The sequence below is a fragment of the Aplysia californica genome, unplaced genomic scaffold (genome assembly GCF_000002075.1).
Source record: "Aplysia californica isolate F4 #8 unplaced genomic scaffold, AplCal3.0 scaffold00934, whole genome shotgun sequence".
Taxonomy (NCBI): domain Eukaryota; kingdom Metazoa; phylum Mollusca; class Gastropoda; order Aplysiida; family Aplysiidae; genus Aplysia; species Aplysia californica.
This window is the reverse complement of record NW_004798204.1, coordinates 6,916-21,475: the sequence shown is the minus strand read 5'-3', so window position 1 is coordinate 21,475 and position 14,560 is coordinate 6,916. Positions and strand designations below refer to the sequence as shown.

General features: G+C 39.9%; 1 protein-coding gene across 1 annotated transcript in view; it reads left to right on the top strand.

Moving 5' to 3' along the window:
• The window catches only part of LOC101857068 (medium-chain acyl-CoA ligase ACSF2, mitochondrial), a gene marked incomplete in the record, with an annotated part of 30,799 nt that extends 20,108 nt beyond the window's left edge, over positions 1-10,691 (top strand). Inside the window, 6 exon segments of the mRNA XM_005110710.3 lie at positions 373-541; positions 960-1,067; positions 4,792-4,940; positions 7,524-7,665; positions 8,977-9,087; positions 9,658-10,691. Coding sequence (XP_005110767.2) covers positions 373-541; positions 960-1,067; positions 4,792-4,940; positions 7,524-7,665; positions 8,977-9,087; positions 9,658-9,780 — 802 coding nt within the window.
• Positions 10,692-14,560: the final 3,869 nt, after the last annotated feature.

Below are 14,560 nucleotides of genomic sequence, written 5' to 3'. Positions count from 1 at the left end.
GAAAAAAAAAAGATGGGGTATGTATGTTAGTTTAAAAAACCACCACCTTTCGGTAGGTAAGAAGTCTCCGTGGGAAATAAGGCAGGTTTTTATTTTCCCCCCCCTACCGGACCCTTCATGGACCCAATAAAGGGTTGGACATACATTTCCACCTCACATCCCGGATCCCTTTTTTAATGCCAACCCCCCCTCCCCCCTTTTTTTCCCTCCCACCCAACACCCCTTTTCCCCTTCTTTCCCCCCCCTTTTACCCCATTTTTCCTTTCCCCAACTTTTTTCCCTCCCCCCCCCCAACCCCCCCCCATCCATTTTAACCCTCTTCTCCTCCCCCCCCCCCCCAACTCCACCTCTCCCTATCCTTCTCTTGTACAGGTGTACCTCCCTCTACGGTGTCCCTACCATGTTCATTGACATGCTCAACCACCCACTGTTTGGTCAAGTGGACACCTCCTCTCTCATCACTGGCATCATAGCTGGCTCGCCCTGCCCCATCGAGACCATGAAGGATCTTGTTGGGAAAATGAATATTGAAAAAATAACGGTATGAACTTTTCCAAGTTCGATTTTCAAGGTAACTAAATAACTAAAGGATAATCCCTTGTTAATTGTGTAAACCTTTCCAAGTAAATTGTAAGAACATTTTCATGTTCACAGTAGAAACATTCTCAAGTAACTGTCTCTCTCTCTCTCTCTCTCTCTCTCTCTCTCTCTCTCTCTCTCTCTCTCTCTCTCTCCCCCCCTCTCTCTCTCTCCCTCTCTCTCTCTCTCTCCCCCCCCCCTCTCTCTCTCTCTCCCTCTGTTTTTCTCTCTCTTTTTCCAACACACACACACACACACACACACACACACACACACACACACACACACACACTCACTCGCTCACATGCATGACTAACCCATTTATGTGTGTACATCCTGTTAATATTGTCCCCCCCCCCCTCCCAATCCCATCCCCCCAGGTATGCTATGGCTCCACAGAGACCAGTCCGGTGACATTCCAGTCCACTGCCCAGTGCTCTCTGGACAGGAGAGTGTCCACAGTAGGGAAACTTCTGGATCACACAGAGGTGGGTCATTTGAGGGTGAGGCGGGGGTTCTTTCAGGGGCGAAGCGTCTATATAATCAAATAATCACTGCTTCCCTTCCTAATTTTGAAACATTGTCGCTGTCAAATTCATCCTTAAACGTAAACCTCTTAAATTAAAAGTAAAAAGAGGTTCGTAATCCACAATGAGCATGCCTAACATTCAAAACGGTTTCACGGCCACATAAATAGCCTCCTCACCCCTCTCGGGCCACTCCATAATCCGTCGCAAGCTTTGATTAAGTAAGCTTAAAGTGAGGCTGAAAGAATCTACCAATACAGTTGAGGGAACATGTGCATAGCAGTCATGGCTGTTTCATTGCCACATGTACCCTGTTCACCCCTTTGGGGCCACAGTTAAAATCAATCCCAAGCCCTGATTAAGTAAGCTAACGAACACTGGTCGAGTCTACCTCACAAATGTGAGGGGAACTAACTCCTAACAATCTCTTTACTGCTGCATGTGCTTGTTTTTTTCCCTCGACTTTTTACTGTCCTATAATCAGATCGTGACCTCGATTATGACACCAGCTCCTGGCCGCAAAAGCCAAATGTGAAATTTAAAAAATGATAATTGTCATGTTCTACCAAAGAGTTAGACTCTCTGGTAGTTCTATAACATGTAGATCTAGTACTGACATCTCTGCTTCTTTGCTTTGTGTTTATGTATTTAATTTTAGTTGGAACTGATATTTAATAAGATACTTTCCCGATTATTTTGGCGGTTGAACATACAATATGAATTCCGGATTTGTTTTCATTTACAACTCAGTCAGAGTCACTGCCTCGAGTAAGATTCTTATGTGATATCTACAGGCCATATAGATCTGGTCCCGTTTCACTTTGATTACCCTGTCAAACAAGTCAGCCTTCGCCCCTGGGTTCTTTAGATGTGAGGTGGGTATCTGTGATGTCAGGGGACATGACTCTTATCATTATTATGGGACAGTATAATTAAGGGAGTAGCGTGCCTTTGGATGACGTCAGATTGAGAAGCGGGAAATAGGCCGACGTCGTCTGAGAGACACTCACCGAGAGTTAGTCGAGCACAGGACGAGATAGCGACAACACCGATCCTGGATGGGGGGCCCCTGAAAGACCAAGACTCATCGGACCGCCAGGTAACTTTACTACAGGTATCTAGTGGACATTAGATGGGTGGTTTGAGGGTGAGGTGGGTATATAGTGGGTATGGTAGAGATTCGTAATATAGGAATCATACCACTATAAATAATAGGGTACTTAACAAGTTTTGACAACAGACAAAGCCGTCTTATCAGTAGCTGCTATAACTAATAATAATAATAATAATAATAAATAGCATTTGTATCGCGCATATCACCGCTCAGCAGCAGGCTCTATGCGCTTTACACTATATTATTACCCCAGCAGACCATAGAACACTTCGAAACAGTCTCAGCTTCCCGGAAAGTATACAGTGCCAGCAGCCGATTAAGCGCTCAAACACTAACAAACTGACAAGATCTTTCGCTGTCTATAGCCGGGTACCCATTCCCACCTGGGTGAAGTGAGGAAAATTCGTGTAAAATGCCTTTCCCAAGGACACATTGTCGGGCCCTTGACGGGATTCGAACCCACAAACTTACGATTGCGAGTCCGAGAGCCTAACTAGACTGTTTCCTCCCGTCTGACGGACACTTGCAAGTTCTCACTAGTACGTCCTTCTTCCTTCTCATCTATCCTTTTGTTGTTTGTTTTAAATCTTTTTGAGTAGGTGGTAGTAGCTCGCCACCTGAAGGCCTGTACTTTTCAACGACTACAGTATTGAACTGTTGTTTTTCACGGCGCACCGGCAGTGGAATTTTAGTTGCTGCGGGGTTCCCCGCCGGGCGCCTTATCACGTCGGGGTCACGGGGGTCAGCTACCTGTCGCCGCTCTGTCTGGGCCGACTTGATTTTTGGTGCTTTTCAACGTACAGTTTTAGGTGTATCCTGGTATTTATGGTAATTCTCATTTAGTGCACCCAAAGCATGTATTTCTGCTCTTGAGACTCAAAAAAGAATGGACGTTGTAACTTATCTAGTTGTTTCGTTAGACGCGCTGGAGTTGGCAATGCTAAAGTGAAATTTTTTTTGGACTAGCGTGAATTTAAAAAATCAATATAAAAAAAAGGCCTTGACAAAATCTGTCCAACTTTTGGAAAATGAACGACATAGCATTGGTGTAGATACTCAGAAAAGATGGTATCTGCGCATATAATAGAAAACTGTAATTTTGCAACTTTATCTATCGGGCACTCAATTCGCTATAAAGTAATTCCTCCAAATACAACTTTATGTGTCTAATAGAATCGTGAATATTCGCATATTTTCTCGAAAGTTTATAAAAGTTACCATGAAGTTTCTCTATGAAAAGTACAAATCGATTTTAGTGCCAGAATACAACTTCAATGTAATACACGAACAGTTTCTGTTACACTCCAGAAATTCTTTACTTTTCTTAAAACGCTAAGTCTAGGTTTTGTAAGTTGATTGAATAATAGAGATGACTTCTCGTCATTGGGTTATAAGAATAATTTCTAGCTTTTTAGGGACACTGAATCAGCACCAGACTTTTCCAGCTTATTTTTTCGTTTCTATGACCATTTGCAATAACTGACAATGTGACTGATTTCTTTACATTCATAATTGTGTCCTCGCATATTTCCGACACAAAAACTAAGAATGAATGTGTTACCTGTCATTATTTTTATTCCATACAAGAAGTTTATCTCTACCCATGTGTTTACACGGTTTTGTGGGTTTTTTGAATCGCCTATATATTATATCTTTTTAGTTGTATGCAGGCTGCCACAGACACTGCATGATTCATGAACAACCACAGAGTAACTTTCTTTTGTTTAATAGTAAAATAAGAGCTAACGCTGATCGTCTTTACTTAAAAAATGCAGATGTGCATCTTTCTTCTCTTATAACTTGACTATTGCTACTAGCGCAGATTTAAGATTTTTCATGGTAAAAGACATGATATTCGATTTTGGAGAGATCTGTCGTGCCTTTTTAAAATTAACAATCATTTATTCATAAGTTTCTAACTATAATGGGACAAATTGGGTACTCTACAAACTCTTGTCTAGAAGAAAAACTAAGGCACAGAAATTAATCATTCTAACGCAGAATAAATCTCAAGACATTGAGCTTTTAGCACATCCGCGTAATGGTTTGCTGTGTGGGATGGGGAAGAAGTTATATCGTTCTAAACAATGTCAAAAATGAGAACTTCCTGACCGACACTGGCAAAGTCGCTTCAGGGCTCATTAACCCCGTGACCCCGAGCCGGGGAGCTCCGGCGGGCTGCTGAGTCACGCTAACTAAAAGTAACAGAATCGGGCGAAAAGTGACGCCGTGTTTTATATATCCTTTTGAATAGGCACTTGGTAGGTGTCACTGGTAGGACCTACTTCTTCACCATCCCACTATAGTTTCTGTCTATCTGTCTTACTTTTGTCCAACCCTAAATGGCCATTATTCTGTCGATACGCTTCTCTTTGACCCATATAAACAACTTAACCATGCTTAACTTTTTACCAACTCTAAATGGTCATGATAATGTCAATAATATGCTTCTATTTGACCCAAATAAACAACTTAACCATGCTTAACTTTTTTCCACCTCTAAATGGTCATTATTTTGTCGATATGCTTCTATTGGACCCAAATAAACAAGCTGACCAATCATCCCCTCAGGCCAAGGTAATAGACAGCCAGGGGCGAGTGGTGCCTGTGGGAGAGGCCGGGGAAGTTTGTACCAGGGGAATCTCCACCATGCTGGGCTACTGGGAGGACCCAGAGAAAACGGCCCAGGCCATCTCTTCTGAAGGGTGGTACCATACGGGGTAAGTCACGTGTCAGGGAGTAATTCTTTTTAGTTAGAGTTTTATTGCACTTGCATCACAATTAGGTTGTATAAGTGCCAAAGATTAGAGGTGTTACAAGGGAGCAACAAACACAAAAAGAAGGAAGGGAGATAAGGAGGACAGATGTTTGATAGGAAAGAAAGAGCTTACCACACCAGAGCTCCCCCAACCACCTGTTGAGGGGGGGAGGGTCGAGGGGGCGGAGGAGGGAATTCACTTGTCACTGGGCAAGTCACAATTCCTATGATGCTGTATGAGGCCAGACTTGAATTCCATATTTTGACAAAATTGATTTTTTTTTTTACAACTAAACTCTATTCTTTCACAATATATATGCTTGTACTCTAGCCAAAGAATAGAATATATGCTTGTACTCGAGTCAAAGAACAGAATGACAAAGGAGTGTATTACTTCCCTCAGTGAAGCTTCGCATAAAGTTTTATTTACATTCATAGCTGTTTAGAGGAAAAACTCCCGATAATTGTTACATCTGTATGCATTACACCGGCCTTTGGGAGTGGTTACTTTTCATTTTGGGTTGAAGTTTTGGCCACTGGGAGCGGCCGCTCGGAGTAAATGGGTTAAGTCACATTACAAATGTATGATATCATACGGGACGAGTTGCATGTCTCGGGATAAGACTTATGATGCCCATTTAAGAAGACAATTCTATGCCAATTTTATTGAATAACATTGATTAAAGGTACATTAAAATGTAAATTTGCATTTTTTAAGGACACTCATCTTTGGAAGTAACCAAATTTTCTTGCTAATTGTACATAATTTGATACCAACCGAACCCTCAACATCTTCAGTCACAAACATCTTGACTTCTAATCAATAGCCCTATGTGCGCAAAAATTGATGAGCTGCTGATTCCACCTTGTCGTGACACATATGATACTATACGGGGTAAGTCATATGGCAAGTGGTAACATATAAGGAAAGTCCCGTGACAGATGGTATCATATGGATGAGGTGTGTTACATGATAATTAGGACTTTAGGAGTAAAATATCATATCAGGAGTTCAGTGTGGGGTCAGAAAACGGATGCCAAGCAGTCTAATCAATATTACTTTTACAGGTAAAATTGTTGAGCAGGGGATTCTAAATAAGATTATTCATAAGGCCAGTGGTTTATTATTTGGAGTAAGTTACATGACCAATTGTATCATATGTGGATGGACAGATGGTATCATGCAAGGTGACTTGACTGCCTCGGGCGGTGGCGCTTAACTTTATTGGAGGTGCTGAACCCTTCAAGTTTCATATGTGCATTCACAGAACTCTTCAAATGGGGTGAACAGAACAGGGGCACTCATACACTCACACACACACACACACACACACACACACACACACACACACACACACACACACACACACATACACACACACACACACCCACCCACACACACACACACACACACACACACACACACACACACACACACACACACACACACACACACTCACACACACACACACACACACACACACACACACACTCCACACAAAACCCGTGAGACTTACTCACCAAACCCCCTTGTGGTTCTATCAAACTCAAGTTAAGAACCCTTGATGTAGTGCATAACTGTACAGCTCCAACCATGTAGGAAAGAAGTTTGTGTTTGTAAGGAGACAATCTGATGTAAAAATTGAAAGTTGAAGTCTTCTCATGCAACAAATTAAAGTAAATATAATAAAATGGAAGATGATGGTGTCATAATTTTGTTGAATTTGGGTTGTTTTTGTTTTGTTGGGTTTTTTGGGGTTTTTTTACACAGACTGGGGTGCAAAGGGGGGGAGGGGGGTGAGTGGGAAGAGTGGGGTAATTTCCAATGACAGATCATGGATTAATGTGGAACAAGTTCATTGGAAGTGAATTCCTACTCAGAGAGGTTGGGTTTTTTTATACTCCCACCATGTGATCAAAAATGTTGGATTGCCATTTGTTTTCTTCAGTCTTTCAAATGCTACTCCTCTGGCTATTCTGTTTTCAAGCATTCCTACTCTCCTTTCCACCACCCCCACCACCCTAAATCCCTCCTTCCCTCCCCTCCTACCAATCTTCTTTCCTTATATCTCCTTCCGATTTTCCTTTCATACATATAAACTTCTGGGAAAACAAATATATATGTGTCACAAATCAGGCACTCGTTAATTGTTGGGCATGTTGAGTTATTCGTAACATCTTAAAGATTGTTTGTTTGTCTTGCTTTCAATGAAGAAAATTATCTCAAAATTGAAGTTGAGATATTTGCCATTAAAGGAGGTGGTCTTGCCTGGTTCCAATGGAAAAATTAGTAAGAAAATGGCCTCCAAAGTATGGGGACTTTCAAATTTTGAGTCCTTGGAAACTGAAAATTTACCTTTTTGTGCTTTTAAGCAATGTTTTTCAGTAAAATCCACCACGAAATATGTTTTTAAATAGACAAGAAAGGTGATGAGCCAAAAAACCAAAATTTGAAAAAAAAACGTTTTCTTCTATTTCATTATTTTGACAAGCACCTGATTTCACCGTGATGCCTCACATATGTATCTGTTGTGTCGTCCATCAGAGACCTGGGTGTGATGACGGAGGACGGTTACTGCAGCATTGTGGGTCGGATCAAGGACATGGTGATCCGTGGAGGGGAGAATATCTACCCACTGGAGATAGAGCAGGCACTTTATGAACATCCCAGTGTGAAGGATGTTCAGGTGAGTGGGGTATAGAGGAGGGGGGATGGGGAATGAGGTTGATGTATGTTTGTGTCAGAAGAATATCCAAGCGGCTGATAACTGACACAAGCAGCAAGCCAACCCTTTCATAGATCCTGGAGAGGAGGGAAGAGCAGCTATGGCATTGTACCACATTTGGTGATACCTAATCTCCAACCAAGTAACCAAGTAATGTTTGTGTGTTGGGCTGAGGGACCTCTACATGCTGGAAATAGTAAGGGGGGGATGGTTCGAAGGGGGGTTAGTGATGGTGGGGATGGAGGGCTGGGGGAGATGATGTTGAGGGAGGAGCGAAATCCATCCACTGGAGATAAAGCAGGTGCTATATGTAGGAGGACATTCATGTGAGTGGGAAGCAGGGAAGAGTGTATGGGTTGGCAGTAGTAGATATGGGTAGGGGTTAGGGCAAGGAGGGTAGGAGGAGCAACATCTATCCATGGAAATAAACCAGGACACTGCTTTATGAGCTTTTTGAACATCCCAAAGTGACAAACGTTTGCATCAGTGAGATGCAGGTGTTTATGTGTGTGTAGGAAGGGGAGGGAGGTTTGGTTGGAAGGAGGGGAGAGGTAGAGAAGGGTGTGGGGGAGGCAGAGCGGAGTTGATGGAAGCAGTGAGGGAGAAGAAAACCAAAGGTTCTTGTGTACTTACATCTAAAATCCTATGTTCTCAATGATATTTGAAAACAAAAGAGCCATAAGGAGAAGATTTTTTTATCATTCTCAAGAACATTGCGTGAAAAAAAGTTAATAAACTCTGTTGTATCCTATCTTTGATAGGAATGCTTTTTGTTTGGTTTGGTATGGTGTGGGTTTGTTAACACTGACACACACCATAGGGTTTGGCGGGGGGTTGGAGGGCTCCTGTAGTAGGTCCTGCTTCCGTACTCTCCCTCTGTTGTTGCTGTCTATCAGCCTCCCTTTTTCGTGCCATCACTGCCTTATGGTTATTGTTTTTATTGGGGGTTTTTCCTTTGATTTATCATCCACTCCCAAAAGGATCAAGTCAAATAGAAAGAAAGCCAAATTATACCATCAATCAACCTAAGTTTATTAAAGTGAATGGTTGGCGGGTGCTCTGGTTTGTTTTGCTCCTTCTTTGTGTTTGTTACTCTCTTATAACACCTCTACTAACCTTTGGAACTTATATGACCTTATTGTGTTGCAAGTGTCATAAAACGCTTTCTACAACGAAACTAAAAGTTTAAGAAGAATGCCCCCCTTGAGGATTTGAACCTTTGTCACCTGCTCTTGTGCATGATTATTTGAGTGCTTTTTTCCCCATGGTCAGGTGATTGGTGTACCGGACAAACGTCTTGGGGAACAGGTCTGTGCCTGGATTGTGGTCAAGGAGAATATGACTCTGACAGAGGAGGAAGTGAAGACGTTCTGTTTAGAAAAGGTAAGAGTAACTATCGCAAAATGGTTTATTTGATATTTGTCTGTCTTAAAGCTTTTTTTGTGCTTTTTTCAGCATTAACCCCTTCATGATCATATCTTATATATAACCCTTTCAAAGACCTATCATCTCAGACAGTAATAGACAGTATCACAATATTATAATATCACAATATTATCCTACTAGTACAGACAATTTAACAAACACCTCATTGCTGGTCATCACTGTGCGGCACCGTGCTTTTTTAGCCTCAGTTCTTGAGATATCTTGCTGAGGGAAACACCCTGCATAAAAATATTCAAACTTAAACATCATGAGTATATTACTTATCCATGAAGTTATTTCTTTTATACTGGTGGAGGGTGCCACTGGTAAGACGTTCTTCTTTTCTGTTTCTCTATTGTTTCTGTCTGTCTGTCTATATGTCTGTCTTGTCTTTCATGGCCTACATTATTGCAATTGTTTTGAAGATGTGCTTGTCTTTACTCAAACAAAAAGAGCATAGAGAAATAAATCTGTTACACCCCTTGAGCTGTCTATGAATCCCCCATCACCTCATCTTTACATCCACAGATGGCCAAGTTCAAGATCCCTAAGTATATCTTGTTTGTGGAGGACTTCCCCAAGACTCTCACTGGGAAAGCTCAAAAGTTTGTCATGCGAGAAGAGAGCGTAAAGATGTTGGATTTGGAATAAGTGGATATCAAGGACCAAGGTTCGGATCCCAGGGAAAGTATGTCACTTTATAGGGAGTCAGGGTTAGGATCACAGGACAGAATGCGTTAATCTAGCTGGAAGCTCACAGTTCAGATCCAGGAGTAAAATGTAAAAGCTGGTTATATGTATAAGGACCTGCTGATGTGGTTTACTGTATTATACTGTAAAAAAGAGAGAGAAAATAAAAAGATAACCGGATTCCAAAGTGGCTTTTAGGCTGGAATAGAAGGTTGTGCCCAGTGAGGTATAGCCCTTCGTTATCCATAAAAGATAGCTGAAAAGGATAACGGTTTACTTCGGCTCCCGATTCTTTTAATAAATCAAAATTGTCTTTGGTGCATGATGCCTCGGCTATACCCTTGTTGGTCCAAGACCCTGGATATGCATAGTAGGTCAATAGGTTTCAAATGAAAGATTGAAGTTAACTTTAACCCAGAAAATTAGCAGAGAAAGAGTTTTCATAATGATAAAAATAGTAATTCCATTTATATAATGAGTACTTGTGTTCAACAGCATGTTCTATCCTGAGCAAGTACTATTACCCCAGCAGACCCTAAACCACTCAGAAAGATCACATTCTTGGCATCCCAGGAAGCATATAGTGCAAGCTGTAGATTACACATTACATGCTAAAGCGCACGCAAACTGGCAAGATTGTGCGCTGTCTATAATCAGGTACCCATTCCCAGCTTGGTGAAGTGGGGACAAATTATGTGAAGTGCCTTTCCCAAGAATATGTCGGACCCCTGACGGGATTTGAACCCATAACTTAATGGTTGAAAGTCTTCATGAGAGCCTTACCATTAGACCACGGACAAGTGATAAAGATGAGTTTGTGTATGAGTGATAATCCGACAGCTCAAAGGAATAAAGTTCTTTATTGTCTGCAATTGACAATGTTTTGTGTTTTCATTCACGTGGAGGTCTGCTTTGGCAGATGAATCTTTGATTCATTTTTATGTGTTTTCTCATCTACTTGTTCTCTAATTCCCAATTAGCACCACAAGACGCAGCATTTAGAAGTGTGATAGAAAACAGTTTCGATGTTTATAGCGATGTTGAAAGAGAATGATAAACCCAGCCATTCATGTATGGCTAGTTTAGTGACGTGATGATAACCTGTTGATGTGCTGGTTTATGCTTGATGGAAAGTGATACAGATTTGTGAGGCATCGTGGTGAAATCAGGCGCTCGTCAAAATAATGAAATCGGAGAAAAAAGCATTTTTCCACAAGTTGGGCAATTTTTATCGAAATTTTGTTTTTGGCTAAACACCTTTTATGTTTGTATGAAAACACATTTCCATGTGAATTTTACTGAAAACCCCTGTTTAAAATAATTTTCAGTTTTCAAGGACTCTTAAGCTATTGAAGTTGCAAAACTTTGACGGCCATTTTCTCTTTAATTTTAACCACTGAAACCAGGCTACCCCCCCCCCCCCCATTCTCCTTATTGAAAGTAAGGCAAATGAATAAGCTTTCAGGTGATATCAATAACTCCACTTTCCCAAAAACTGACGAGTGCCTGATTCCATCACATCGTCCCACATTTATTCATGTTATTTAATCGATTTAAGCTGTATACAAGGACATATTCTTTCTACTGTTAATATTTTACATCTTGGACTTACTGTAAAAGGTGATTTTTTCCCTTGGGAATAGGTTGTGCCAAATTTTTAAAAATGTATTCAGGAGCTAATTAGGGCCTGTAACCATTCACTTTGTTCTTTGTTAACATAGAGAAAGATAAAGTTTAGGCTAGGGCTTGCCAACCTGGGTGGTTTTGCCCACCAGAAGGGGATTTATAATTTTGGTGGGTGGCAGGGATCACCCATGAAGTGACAAGTGTTATTTAAGTGCCTCATTTGGAAATAATATATGTTGTTGGACTTAATGAAAATATTTACCTTTTTATGAAAAATGGCAAAACGGAAACTTTGCTATAAAAGAGTTGAAAAAGACTAATTAGTAATGTGGACATATTAAAAAATTGGTCCTGGAGATCACTATTATTGATATCTTTACGAACGATATGTTGAAAATTAGCATTATCAATGGGAGGAATTAGACTTAATGAGCAATACACTATTATACTTATTGACTTTCGTTTTGTTACTTCTATTCATCATCTACATCTCCACTTTAACAGTGGGAGAGATTAACCAAATTAATTCTTCAGAACACCAATATTTATTATTCATGGAAAGTTTGATCAGTTTCTTTATTGAGAAGAATGAAATACGTAATGAAAATAAAAGAAAATGAAATGTGTTAAAATATCCAAAATTGAGTTAATTAATTTCAAATAGACATTTCTGGGTTGAGTCTTATATGTGCTGTGTGAGCTGTGCGCTTGTTTTCAGTAGGCCTATATATGCCTATTCTTTCATTATTCAACATCGTATTGCACTTAGTTATGATATAATGGCATTATCGCTGTTAATATCAAATGTTGATATTGTAATATAGTTTATTAATTATATCTTTGCATCTTTTGTTGTTTGTACATGTACACGTATCAGAACTATTTGATAGATTCTACCCATGGCAATTGCTAACATAAAAAAAATATTGTTAACTATAATTATCTTTCAGTCATTAGAAATTAGTATTAATGATAGATGAAAACTCCCTTTCCTAGAATCTCAGTTATAACCAGCATTGTTATATCTATACCCGCAATCTTGCCTGTGAAATATGTGATATTTTGAATGTGGTGAACCAAATGTCCTTCCATCCTTCCTTAGTTCTTTTTCTGGTTTGTTCATTCATTCTTTCATTTTTTCGTCCATTCTCTGATTCACTGCAATTAATTAATTACTCTAATTGAATGGTCATTTTTAATTCCTACATTATTTGACTGATGATTTAATGACTGATTGATTCTTCCATTTTACGGTTGTGTTAGTGCCATAACATATATCTCTGAAAGCAGAAATTAAAGATTGCAGTGTTTCCATGGCAGCTTTAACTATGCCAAAGTGAAATTTGTGAAATACATCCATATATTCATCTACCTTTGTGGTCAGACATTGGTAGCAAAATCTGCACACCCCTTCCCCCTAACCTCCTCCATCCTTTCCCAATCCCACAGTATTGTCTAATACAATTGTAATATTATGTCATATGCCTGTTTTGTTTTTATACTCGGGAACTAAAAGTGCTCTTTTCCAAGTGCTAATGTTTTGTGCAAGAAACTTGTAACAAGTATTTCATATGCATTATAAAATATGACTGCTTCCATGCGCATCTCTTTCACATGCATTCATTCATTCTTCTTTCTTTCATACATTGTTGATTTTTTAAATGTTTGTTGTTGATTGTTTTGGGGTCATATAATTTTTATGCCTTTTGTGACTCAACCTTGTGGAGTTTTCTTTTGTTGCTGATGCTGCCGCCACTTTGGCTCATTTCTATGAGTTTTAAGTGGGTTTTTTTGGTGTAGGATATAGTGTCACTTATGTATGAGAAAGCAGCTTAACATTGATTGGTGGGATTATACTCTAATTTAGATGGTAGGCCACATATAGCACCTTGTAGTTAATATGATATGAAGACAAGTCGAAAGAGTTGGGAATGGCAGCAATACCAGCCCACAGATTGGATTTTGCATCAATTTTCATTAAAAATTTTCCTGAATATCAACCTCTTACGTTTTTTTCATTCAAAAGTACAATTGAACCTGCTCAGATGGCCATCTGTATAAGACAACTACATGTAGTAGCTACTCATGCTATAGACCACTTTCCATTTTCCCCCTTGGATTTTTTTCTGTATGTTGTCACTGCCTAAGACATTTAACCTGTTCTACATGGCCGTGGCCACTGCACATGTATTTTATCAACCAACAGTCCCCAAAACCATTCCAGAATGGCCAAGCAAATCTGTCATCACCTGACTCTTTACCATAAATTATAATCCATTCAACTGCTGTTCTGGTCTTTACAACTGTTTACCCAAGTTGACCAGTCGACAACATTTTAATGAGCCTTACAACAGTCCTTACCCTGCAACCGCCTCCCTTTGGGACTTCAGCCAGGAATGTTTTTTTTCCTTTATTTTGATCAGTCCTGCCAAAGCAGCCACTTTTCTCCTGGATAAAAGGAAGGCTGTCTTAACCAATTTCAATTGCACTTTAAACACCTTTTTCAAGCATTTTCTGGCATTGCTCAAGTCAGCATTATTCAGTATACCTGGCTAGGTGGTCAAGTTTCTCACTAGGAATTACGCATTGCTCATTTTATTCTCATTGTGATAATGTGAAGCATGTTGTTGTCTCGACAGTTTGCCGCCATCACCACTTGCTAATCCTCTCAGTATATGCTTTTACTTTATTATTGAGCATTAGATATGTAATTAATTGTTTTTAGGATGCCTTTTTGCTAGTTTTACCCTTTCCGAACTGTTGACTCCAGGATGGTTTATTTACTGCTTGTTATTTGATATTGTTATTGTTATACGAATGATTTATGCAAAATTATGCTCAATAATCACAAAAGAGAATGCACACTATCTTCTTGAAGTATATATGTAAGACCTGCTAGAAGTGGGCAATAACATTCTTCAGCCTGCTTAAAGAACAGAGACATAAGAAGAACTCTTTTTTTTTCCGTCTTCTGAAGACCACAAGGATATACATAGAAAGATTTTTTGTGTGTGTGCCTGATGTGTAAGGAGAGACTGAGAGAAGACTGCGAGTGTATGTGTAATATATGTGTGTTATATATGCGTGGATGTGTATGTGTGTGTGTGTGTGTGTG